The sequence below is a fragment of the Gorilla gorilla genome, chromosome 19, assembly GCF_029281585.2.
Source record: "Gorilla gorilla gorilla isolate KB3781 chromosome 19, NHGRI_mGorGor1-v2.1_pri, whole genome shotgun sequence".
In the NCBI taxonomy this organism is placed as follows: Eukaryota; Metazoa; Chordata; class Mammalia; order Primates; family Hominidae; genus Gorilla; species Gorilla gorilla.
The window spans coordinates 38,574,129-38,586,459 of NC_073243.2; the positions used below are offsets into that span (position 1 = coordinate 38,574,129).

Consider the following 12,331-nt stretch of genomic DNA (forward strand, 5'->3'; position numbering starts at 1 on the left):
GGTGAGAAAGAGAAAAGGGAAGAAGAGAAGAAATAATAAAGAAATGAAGGGAGTAATCTTGTTTCTCTGTTTCAGAAGCAGCTAACCCTGGAGAGAGAATGGACCAAGCTAAACATTAACCATTGCTGCTGGTAGGCCTCTGACAGCACAAGGTGGTGAGCCTGTCTTTCAGAAACCAGCTAGCTGGGTTCAAAACCAAGCCCATCATGTAGAAGCTATGTGACCTTGAAGAAGTTAATTAGACTCTCTGAACCTTTGGTTCTTTATCCACCAATAAAAATAATCTCACCTACCTCCCAGGGTTGTAGGTCCAAGTGTATAATGTACAAATGAATAAATTAAGACAGTCTCACTCCTGTTGCCATTCCCTTGTCATTGAAAAGACATTGAGTACAAATGGATAGATGCTATCCAAAGAGGACACGTTCAGTGCCTGGACCATGGGCACTTTGCCCCTCTCCATGGTCTGAAGCACTAATGGCTGGAATCTAACCTGGAAGGTTGGTTACCCTTGTTGATGCTGTAGCAGGAAAGTCAGAATATAGCCAATGCTATTGTATTTTTTATTTAAAAAAATTAAATAAAATAGTGATCCATTGCATATAAAACTGAACTGGAGTCCATAGTTTATGGTGGGGAAGGCTCAGAAGATAGAGGCAAGAATGTAGCTGCAGCATTTTCTTTTTCTTCATATCTAGGAGGCAATTCAGATGGAAGATGTGGAGTGTGTGAGGCCTCAGAAGACGAATTCGTCCCAGAAATGGTATATATAGATTCACAGTCTCTTTCAGAGGCTGCACCCTCTGAAGTTGGGGTCCTGCTAAAGAGAAGGAGAGAGAACATGAAGGGAGGGGATGAAAACAGTGACACCCCTTTAGTACTAGGTTCTTTTCAAATGTTTGATTACATGCACTTAAGAGTATTTGCAAGAATCTGAGGAGTAATTTCTCCCTCACTCTACTTTTCATAGATTTGTTTTGATTTCTTACCTCTTCCTTTTCCTAGAGCTGAGTGTAACATTAAGACAGTCTCACTCCTGCTGTCATTCCCTTTGTCATTGAAAAGACATTGAAAACAAATTTACAGACACCATCCAAAGAGAACATAGACACATACACACACGCGCGCGCGCACACACACACACACACACACACACACACACACACACACTTACTGTTCTCTGCTATTCTGTCTTCTGGGATAGCTAACATAAGGTAGACAAACTTATGCATATGGAAAATTAAAACATTAAGCCACAAACCTGAAGGATGGCAGGAAGGCATACTGGCTAATGGAGTGGGCTCTAACAAAGGCCAACCTGCACTGGAATCTACTCTGCTGCTTCCCAGCTGTGTGATCTTGGGCAAGTTAGTTAACATTGCTAAAGCTCAGTTTCCTTATCTTGAAATGAAGATGATAACATTCCTTTCTCCTAGACTGGATATGAGAGTTACATAAACTAACGCAAGAAAAGCCAGACCCTAGGACACAGAAATCATAGTAGCAGCAGCAGTAGTTTAAGTTACTAGACATTGATTTTAGGGTTTGGGGAAGTTTATCATTAGAAGAAAAAAAATACAAACATTCACGATGAGAATTCTACAGAGGTCCAGCCCTAGCCTGACCTTTCTCCATGCAAGGCCGTTCCCACATGCACCTCCCTGGATCCCCCCATCACGACCCCATATGAAGCTCTAAAGCCAATTCTGTCCTTGTCAGCCACCTCTTTCCCTCTCCCATCAGATAACCTGTCCCCCTGCTTTTGTGGGAAAAGAATCTCTACACAACTTCATTCCCTCCAGGCCCCAGAGGAAAGGCACCCTGGCCCCTGCTCCAAGGCCCACTGCCTGCTCTGTCAAGGCAGGGTGGAGAGGGAGTTCCTTAAACACGAATAACAAGGTAAGGTGGTGCTATCCCCAGCAATGAGCACCAGTCTCTCTGTGCCTGCTGCTCACTGCATGCAAAAATGCACATATCTCATTGTCTTACCTGCTTCACCCTGTGACAATGTGAAGCAATTCTTCCTTCCCTTCCTAAACCCTGGTTTCCCATTCTAGAAGGTACCACCAGAGCCTTCTCCAGCCCTGCTCCCTGAGCACACCATTTCTAGGGTATGCACAAGCCCCTCCTGGGGGTTTCCCACTAGTCCCTGACTCTTTGCCCTCCTGGTTCTCCAACAACCTCTGCAGCTCCATCTCCATCACCTCCTCTCTCTCCCAAAACCCAGCCCCTCCCAATCTGCCTCCAAGGCCCTCATCTCACTGTACCACCACCATCAGCCGCCCACCATCCTTTCCCCACTGAAACCAAGCTCATCACTCACGTCCTCTCAGTTGGGGACCTCTGAGCTTCCCTGTCACTCACCCTGGAACTCATCATCTTCGCCTCTTCCTCAATGTCATTCTCCATCCAGACCCCCTCCCCCAGGCTCCTGGCACCTCAGGCCCGTCCCACTAGAGCCTGCCTCGCTGCATTCTGTGTGGGGTGGGTATTGACCTGATAATTCTCTGCGGCCCAGGGAAGGAGCGAATATTGAAGGAGAGGCCCAGTTGTGTTGGATCAGGGCTCAGGCTGACTTTAGCCAGTCACCCAAGCATGGCCATCAGAGTACTAAAGCCCTTCTGTAACTGTTGGGGATCCCCTGAGACCCTCACACCTCTCCATGATCTAAAGCAGTGAAGCCTAGCATAGCAGGGGCCTCCTGGCCCAGTCCTGGTGCTCAGTCTGATTGGTGGGTCATTAAACATTCTCTTTTTTTCCCCTGAGATAGAGTCTCTCTCTGTTGCCCAGGCTGGAGTGCAGTGGCACGATCTCGGCTTGGAGCAGAAGAATAGGGTGTGGAGGCAGGGAATCTACGGCCGTTTCACGCTGACTTCCTAGAACTAAATTGAAAGGAAAACCCTAACTTTCCACCCCTAAGTAACAAAAGGACCAAAGACTACTCCCTTTGCAAACACCCACCTTTCGGCAGATGGGAAATTGAAAGTGCCTCTAATTGGTTGCTTTTTGCAACCAATCAGACATTTGCATAGGACAACAACTTTGTAACTTCACTTCAGCCTCTGATTGGCTGCTTTCTGCAACCAATCAGACGGATTGTGGGCCACCACTTCATTTACATGAGGTGAACACAAAGTGGCCAATGGGAAACCTCTAGGGGTGATTTGGACCCAAGAAGATTCTGGAACTGGGCCCTTGAGCAGCTGTTCAGGCTTGCTCCCACCCTGTGGAGTGTACTTCCATTTTCAATAAAATTTTGTTTTTGTTGCTTCATTCTTTCCTTGCTTCGTTTGTGCATTTTGTCCAGTTCTTTGTTCAAAACACAAAGTACGTGGACACCCTCTGCCGGTAACAGGCTCACTGCAACCGCTGTCTCTTGCGTTCAATCGATCCTCATGCCTCAGCCTCCCGAGTAGCTAGGATTACAGGTGCCTGCCACCATCCCCAGCTAATGCTTCTATTTTTCGTAGAGACAGGGTTTTGCCACGTTGGCCAGGCTGGTCTCAAACTCCTAAGCTCAAGTGATCCACTCACCTTGGCCTCCCAAAATGCTGGGATTACAGGTGTGAGACACAGCACCCGGCAAGGGTTGTTAAACATTCTGAGTATCACCCCTGTTAGGAGCACATAAAGATGCCTGGAGTAGGCTTCATATTAACCCAGCATGATCACTTTATCATTTTTAACTTATGTGCTGCCCAAAGTTTCGGCAAAGGTACTGTTAATATCAAGGCACTAATTCTGACATAACATCAGCAAAAAAGATACTCACACTTGAATGCCTCCTGGTGAACTACACAGCCTTAATACTAGTGTGGCCTGAATTCAGGCCTCTCTTGAAGTTCAAATTGAAATTCTTACCCATAGTTGAAAATACTGTAATATGAAGGGGGGTTTTCATTCGGAAGCAGACTGTTAGTTCCAGGACTCTCAGCGACCACAGAAGCTGAAGATTCAGGAAAGTAAGGTGGTGGAGGGGGTGGAAATATTATTACCGAGTCACCTAAGGCAAAACAATATTTAGTTGAAGACAGGTGGGTAATAAATGTAAGCAAATTAGCAAAAGCAAAATTAATTATATATTTGGCCCATCTATATAAAAGGTCAACACACCTGCTGCTAACTCCAAAATTTAAAAGTAAGCCCATTAAATGTATAGTGATAGAAAAGTAGACTGGGTTACCAGGGGCTAGGAGGGGTTCGGGAGGAGGAAGGGAGTGGGAATTGCTGTTTGGTGAGTACAGAGTTGCTGTTTGGGATAATGGAAGAGTTCCAGAAATTGATGATGATAATGGTTGAACAACATTGTGACTGTATTCAATGCCACTAAACCATTTAAAAATGGTTTGGCTGGGTGCAGTGGCTCACACCTATAATCCCAGCACTTCGGGAAGCTGAGGAGGAAGGATCGCTTGAGCCCAGGAGTTGGAGACCAGCCTGGGCAACACAGTGATATCTCATCTCAAAAAAATTAAAAGAAAAAAATTAGCCAGATGTGGGAGTACACGCCTGCAGTCCCAGCTACTCGGAAGGCTGAGATAGGAGGAGTGCTTGAGCCCAGGAGTTCTAGGCTGCAGTGAGCTATGATTGCACCACTGCACTCCAGCCTGGGTGACACAGCAAGACCCTGTCTTGAAAAAACAAAAAAAAAAGCCAGGCGTGGTGGCTCACGTCTGTAATCCCAGCATTTTGGGAGGCCGAAGCGGGTGGGTCACTTGAGGTCAGGAGTTCAAGACCAGCCTGGCCAACACGGCGAAACCCTGTCTCTACTAAAAATACAAAGAAAAAACAATCAGGCAGGCGTGGTGGCAGGCGCCTGTAATCCCAGCTACTCGGGAGGCTGAGGCAGGAGAATTGCTTGAACCCGGGAGGCAGAGGTTGTGGTGAGCCAGGATCATGCCACTGCACTCCAGCCTGGGCGACAGAGTGAGATTCTGTTTCAAAACAAAACAAAACAAAACAAAAAGCAGTTTAAATTGTTTATGCTATATATATATATATATTTTTTTTTTTACCACAAAGTTTTTAAAAGTAGGCCTACATTTCAGAATCCAGAGTGCTGACCATTATGGTATGAAAGCGGGTCTATATTTTGTAGCAAGTCTAAGCCCAAGCGTTTTTGTGAATTGTTTGCTAACAAGCTCCTTTCCCTCCTCTGGGGTGTCTACTGCTGAAAAAGCTTTTCTCGTTTTCAGCCTACAACTTTAATTCACAAGTTAGCTGTTGGCTAAAGTGCCTTGTTCCTCAAATGTAGTTTCAGCCCCTGAGCAAATGACAGTAAGCCATACTACAGCCCCTAACTGTTATTTACCAAAATTTCACCCATACAGATGAAGGTTGAACCCAAAGAAGTTTGGTTTTTGCATTTCTGTGGCTACTGTTCACTCCAGAATACATCCTCATGTTTTGAGGAGAAACTAGGGACCAGATGCAGGCTCTAATTTGTATTCCGATTCCAATATAAAATACACCACACAAGTGGACCAGAACAGTGTAGAGCTCTGGCAGCACCACTGCTGGGGGCCTGGTGAAAGCCTCTGAGAAGCTGGCAATAGCAATAACAGTTCAGAAAAAATGAAGAAGATGGGACTTTACTTCCCTATAGTGGTTCACACTCCTAGCATGTCTGATGCTTGCTTAGGGTGGCATAGGATTCTTTAAAGTGATGGGGGTTCCAACCTGAACAAGCTAGGCGACCTCCTTGACCTCAGCCGCCACAGCTGTAAACTGCAGGCCAGGCAGTACCTGCATCACAGGACAGATAGAAGGAAGGACTAGATGGACCGATTTGCATCTGGCAGTGAACACAGTGCGGAGCACAGAGCCAACTCTCTCAGCTCAACACCAGCCGAGGGCACTGATTTGCATGATGAAGAAACACCACAGAGGCAATTGGCCACTGGCTCCTCTCTACCCTTCATGAGCCACAGCAGCCTCAATCATTTCCCAGAGGGAATTTAGCCCTTCAGAAAATGCATTAATTCCATCTCCCCTTCCTTCTGCAAGGAGAAGGCAATGAGAGTTTAAAATATGTTTTGCTAATCTAAAGGTGAGAAAGCATAATAGTGGTCCTGAGATTCTCAGTTACTTTTTTAGGTCTTGGTAGGTTAGAGGAATTGGGGTTGTGTTCACTTCCATTACACACTGTAGAATAAAGAACCTGTGAAGTAACCCTTGAGGGCAGGCCAATCACCTCTCAAAAACACACAAGGATATGCTCCAGTAACCCTGTTACCTCCAAGGGTCTCCAGCCCTTTGGCCCAGCAGCTCGGCCTGCCCACACCCTGCAACCTGCTCTCCCTGGAAAGAGGCCTCTCCTCTGCGAGTTCCCTTTCATGCATCTTTCAGAACTTGATGTCCTCTGTGAGCAGACAACATACACACCCCTCCAAGGAGAACTGTCTCATATACCTGCTATGTATCCAGGATAGCACTGAGTGTACCCACAACAAGGAGAGCATGCTTCTCGGATTCTATAAATGTAAACTCTATTCCACAATATCAAAGGAGAGGAATTAGGATGCAAGATTTTCATAGGTTTGATGGGGGCTTAAAGGGTTAAGTAGAAAAGATTTTAAACCATGCGGTGCCAACTTCAGGACAAGGACACCAGGAGCAGCACCACAGCTCTGTCCACTCTGATTCCAGCTACCAGGTAGAAGGCTGGGCCCCAAAACTCCCCTCGAACCATTCCCAACTAGATGAAAGCATAGCAGCATTGGATGAACATATTTACTTGTACCCCACGGTGTTCCTCAAGAGCACTGAGAACATCTATCAAATTAAAGGGAGCCCCTTTTTTCATGTAATAACTTCCAAGAACACTTGGTGAAGGATAAAATGGAATCACACCCACGTGCCCTGGGCAGGGTGCTATGCAAGGGCTATTCTGTGGGTGTGCCCACACACTTGGGTTGGAACCTTGCTCTACCACTTGCTAGGGTGTGACCTTAGGCAAGTCACTTGATATCTACATGCCTCATCTTCTTCCTGTGTAACATGGAGGTACTAACATTATCTGTCTCCTTGGATTGCTGTAGGTGTGAATGAATTTCACACAGGGGACCTTTAAGAGCACATGATAAAACACTTAAATGGGTGTTTGGCACAAAAATAGACCCTATATAAGTGTTAGCTATTGTGAATATATAACTAATATTTGCGTTGTCACCATAAATATATTAATGCATAAATATATTAATAAATAAGCTGGGAGCATCCACCCTGGCTCTACACAAGGAATGGCTGCAGATCCATCTGCCCCCCCTCTCCAAGGCTGGTGCCATGCAAGTCCAGCAACCCAGTTCCTCCCCTCCAGGCTGCGGTCAGTGAATTCCACTGCTTCCAGTAGACAGCCCCAAACAGGAGACGCATCTCACTTGTCACATTCCCTCTCTGTCCCCTCCATGGTTTCTGTTCTGAAGATCTCTTTTCCTAGCCTTTTAAATGTCAATGGTTTCACAACTTTACTCTTTCAAAAGTAGGAGACTGAAAAAAAGTGATCTGCCAATGAGCAGCGATGGGGTTTTTCCTTGGTTGTGTGAAGCTGAGGCCAACTCTACTGCTATTGTTCTGAGGGGGCAGGCTCCGGGAAATGGCACTCCATCTCTTCTGTAGAACCCGGGGGACCCAAAAGGAACTTGTAGGCATTCCATGGGAGAAAGGTGCTGTCATATTCCATCTTGGTTCATCCCGCTGCTTCCAAGCTTTGCCTCAGCCCTGCAGCCATGGATGATGTCACAAAAAAAGAAGGACAACACAGAGACAGTGCAGAGGCCCCTCAAAACACCTGAAGACTGCTGGACTCAGACAGATCCAGAATCCTAGAATGTTAGTGCTGCAGGAATCTTAGAGAGGCACTGCTCGTTTTATAGAGACATAAACCAAGGCAGGAGAGGTTAAGGACTTACAAGGACAGCCAGCTAGTGACAGCCTGGGAGGAGAAACCAAGTGTCCCACAACTAAAATGCTATGTGGTTTTGGTGTGAGAATAACAGGGGTAACAGGGTCACTTAGTGAGTCCCTAAGGTGGCAGAAGGCTCCAAGGCTGTCCTCATGGTTCTTCTCACTTTCCTCTTAATTTGCTCTGTGACCTCAGTCAAGGTCACTACTTAATATCCCAATGCTTTGCAAAGTAGGAAAGAGTTGCTGGGGGGAAAAGATGTATACAAGGTTCCTACGGGGCTTCCCACAGCAGCACCATTGTGTATGTACACATGATGGGGGTGTGTGCGTGTGCACACACGTGTGAGAGATGGAAGAATTGAGAAAGAGAATCCAGACGAGAACCAAGAGCAGCTGGTAAAACCCTGCTGCAAAGCCACTGTGATAGAAGCAAGAACGCAAACGACAGCAACCCACCTACAGTGACCTGGACAGGCTCCATAATCTGGATCTGTCCCTCTTCTCTCTCAGAGGCATCCTGGCCAGCATTCAGCGTGTTTCTCTTCTTAACATGGGCAACCACGAAGAAACACAATCCCACAAGCACAATCAAGGGCCCCATGATCTGCAGAGAAAGGAACCCACACATCCGGGGCTCTGAGTCGCCAGTGTCTGTCTCGTTTAGCGGTTCCTGCACCCAGTTGGAGCCACATCCAGGGACCCAAATGCCCAGGACGCTGATGAGCATGCCGCTTGTCAAGAACAGAAACCCAAAGATAAGGCACTGGGCAAACTGGCGGCTCTCTCCACAGATGAAGGCTTGGTCGGGGTCCATCTGCTGACCTCTCTGCAGCCCTGCACGGAGCTGAAGTTGCGCCCGGGAGCGGGCCAGGATCACAGCCCCAAGCCCAACCACGGCACATGCAGGCCCCGCCACCTTGAGCACCATGGGGCAGTCTGGGAGGGGCTTATATTGGCATGCCTGGAACCCAAAGATGGAGAGCAGGACTCCCACACACAACAAGACGGCGCCGAAGACAAAGAAGCAGAAGATGAGTTTGCTGACGTGTCCGTCCTGCTGGTCCCCATCTGGCTCAGCAGCAGCTGCAGGAGACATGTCCAGGAGAGGCCCCTTCCCGGAGGCAGGGTGGGATGTGTTTTCTTCCCTCCAAGATTTCAGCAGCTCTGCAAACACAACCAAACACCAAATTAACGTGGGCACAGGTGTTCCAGAACCACCCTGGTTTTTTGCTGGTCATTTCTGAAATCACACCACGATGAGGCCTTGAGGGTAGAACTTTATACAACTGATAAGCTGTAGAACAATGAGTTGGTTTATGAGTCAGATAAACTAGCATTCAGAAACTCCTAAATATGTAATTTTACAAGATATTCAAAACAGGAAATTAAATTACTACACATCTAAGGGTATCTTTTTTAAAAAATGAAAGAACAAAAGTAGCTGGGTGTGGCATTTCCTTTTCTGAGTCTTACAAACTCATTTCCCTGGGGAAAAAAGCACTGGTGAATGAGGGAAGAACCACAGGGATTCTTTCTGATTGCAAATGCCCCACTTTTCATCATAGCTGCTCTCAGCATTTTCAAGTCAGTTCAGTAACTAACTTTCCATTTCCTGTTTTAGACTACAGCAGCTTTCCATTTCATGTTTTATTCTAAGGCTACATCTACAAAAGACCCAATTTCAGCAATTTCAATAGAATAAGAAGTCTGTTCAGGAACACAGTGGGTTTGGTGAACTTTTAAGTTGATTCTATCAAAATGTGGTTCTTGAGGCCAGGCGTGGTGGCTTGCGCCTGTAATCCCAGCACTTTGGGAGGCAGAGGCAGAGGCAGGCTGATTGCTTGAGCTCAGGAGTTTGAGACCAGCCTGGGTGACATAGCAAAACCCCATCTCTGCTAAAAATACAAACTTTAGCCAGGCATGGTGCCTGTGGTCCCAGCTACTTGGTAGGCTGAGGTGGGAGGATTGCTTGAGACCGGGAGCTGGAGGTTGCAGTGAGCCAAGATCACGCCACTACTCTCCAGCCTGGGCAACAGAGCGAGACCCTGCCAAAAACAAAACAAAACAAAACAAAATGGTTCTTGGGTTCTCAACAAGCACAGACTGGTGACCCAGTTGCTTGGATCTGGGATGACTCTGGAAAGTGTGGCACAGCAGGTCAACAGGAGCTCAATTTTCAGAGTGGACAGGTACCCAAAGGCTGGTGTGGCCTCTCACTCACCCTCCTCCATGGTGTCACCTACTTCCACAAAGAGGTTGAGACTCAGTTAAAAAACAAGCAGCCAATAAAACTGCTAGTTATAAAGCACAAAATGGGTGGAAGGGGGGAACTTGGCTTTGAAAGAATAGTATAAGTGGAATCAAGTGAGAAAGCACCTTCCAGAAAATCACCCAAGCCCTGTACTTCAGGGGTATAATATATTAAATACACCAAGTGGTTGTTAAAGAGTTGTCTAGCTTACACAGAGCTGACCTAATTATCTCGTTATCTTATTTTACTCCAATGAATGGGATATTTTACCAGGACCCCGTAAGTCAGGTCCTGCATTTGCAAAGACAATCCAAAATCGTGAAGACTATTTTCACCTGCCCAAGGAAAGAAAACTTTTAAAATATTTTGTGCCGCTCACATCCATGGTCCCATGAAGGAACTCAAGACTGAGGCCCTAAGCCCAAGATGATCTTGACAAACCAAAATCACACTGAGGGAAGGTCAGTTTAGGTAAAGAAAGCAAACAGGCAATCTTACACTGGGAAAAACTTTTCCAGGAAAAAGTATGATAGAATCAGAAGGAAGTTGGAGAAAAAAAGGAAATATAGGAGGGAAAAAAGCTTTCATTTCAAACTTGGAAAAACTTGATATACAGATGCAGTTAAGCTGAGACAAAGCATTGCACTAATTTTTTAATCTTCCCATTTTTTATTAAGTCAGTAACATCCTGCAGTGAATAAGAATTTCATATTGAGTATACAGTAGTCCTCATTTATCCTACAGGGAGTACATTCCAAAACTCTCAGTGGAATGAAACGATGGAGAGTCCTGAAACCTATATATACTGGTTTTTTGTTATTGTTGTTGTTTTAATTTTTTTCCTGAATCATGCAATCTCTTTTGCGGTTTCGGAGACAAGGAAGAGAAGGGTGATTCTCGGCTGCAAAGTCCTATCAGGAATTCATTTATTCCCAGTACGGTCAACTTTGCAGTGAGTCACAAGGCTTCAACTGTCTTAAGGCAAATTCCCAAACACCAGTAAATAGAAGCCCAAAACTGAATCTGTAGTTTCTTGTCCGTGGACTAGTGGACGGAGCACCTGGCTGAGTGTTCACCTCTGATCCAAAATAGTGTGGAAATACTCTCTCTCTCTCCTTCCCCCACAGATGCACTCACAAACGGATACAAAGACACCCACATTCACTCGCAGTGAAACCTTTTCCAAACACCACCCTACACTTAAACTCCCCAAAGCCAAACTCCCCTCTCCAACACTCCTATTGGTTTTCCAAAAGACATTTCCAAAATTCACAGCACCTCTCCACGTCCAAAGCTATGGTGCGTTTGGGGAACGAAACGAGAGGCAAATGCCTTCTGTGCGAAATCGGTTTGCGGCTTTTAGGGAGCCCGAGCGCAAGCAACAGCCGGAGGGGCTCGCAGGGGCGCAGGTTGGGCTCGGATACCCAGCGCCTCCGCGCTGCCGCGGCTCCCCACGCCCAGCCGGGCCGCACAGCTCAGCGCCCGACCCGCCGCCGCCGGCGCAGGCGCGCGGGCCGGGGCAGCTTACCTGAAGCTGGGTCCGGCGCCTGGCTGACCGCGCTGCTGTGGGCACTGGCTGGGCGCGGCGTCCGCCTCCGCACGCGGCCTCGGCTGCGCCGGCCGCCCTGCACCCTACCCACCGCGCGTCCTGGTGCGGAGGGCGGACCCGGCAGTATTTAGAGAAGGAGGCGGTGCTGCGCGGGCGCGGCGGCCCGGGGAGGGCAGGGCAGGGCAGTGCAGGAGCGACCGGTGGGAGCTGGCCGCCACCGGGGGCCCGGGGCGCGCCCGCGAGGGAGTGGAGAGCCAGGGGCGGCTTCGGAACCCAGGGCTGGTGGGTTTGGCAGCCTCCGCGCTCGTGGCCGTGCGCGCGAGGAATCTGGGAGAAATGGGCACCTTCCACGGCTGCCTGGCCCGCACACCTGGCGGGGCTGGCGAGTTGAGATGCCCGCCCCCCGGCTGGCGGAACTGCGCGCCCCGCCCGCCGAGGCCCGCTCCCCCTCGAGGCCTGAGGCCCAGTTCTACAGGGGCGCGAGAGAGCGGCGGCGTGGGGGGCGCGGAGGAAGCGCCTGCCCCCGCCTCCACCGCCTCCTTCGTGGTTGCTGCCCAGGCCGAACAGGGTACCGTGCCCCGGCCGCCTTGGCCTTGGCCACCGCGAGGTCCGGGGCGACTACACCC

General features: G+C 48.2%; 1 protein-coding gene across 2 annotated transcripts; it reads right to left on the bottom strand.

Moving 5' to 3' along the window:
- Positions 1-542: 542 nt before the first annotated feature.
- Positions 543-12,066, bottom strand: TMEM171 (transmembrane protein 171). 2 transcript variants are annotated; one of them, XM_019013031.4, is made up of 4 exons: positions 11,685-12,066; positions 8,362-9,069; positions 3,862-4,003; positions 543-817 (listed from the first exon to the last, which is right to left on the bottom strand). In XM_019013031.4, the coding sequence occupies exons 2-4, from the start codon at positions 8,999-9,001 to the stop codon at positions 628-630; spliced, it is 972 nt and encodes a 323-aa protein (XP_018868576.1). In that variant the 5' UTR covers positions 9,002-9,069; positions 11,685-12,066; the 3' UTR covers positions 543-627. The 2 variants fall into 2 exon arrangements, with proteins under 2 accessions (XP_018868576.1, XP_004058731.1); XM_004058683.5 differs by having other exon boundaries at positions 543-820; positions 11,685-11,830.
- Between the last annotated feature and the right edge of the window lie 265 nt (positions 12,067-12,331).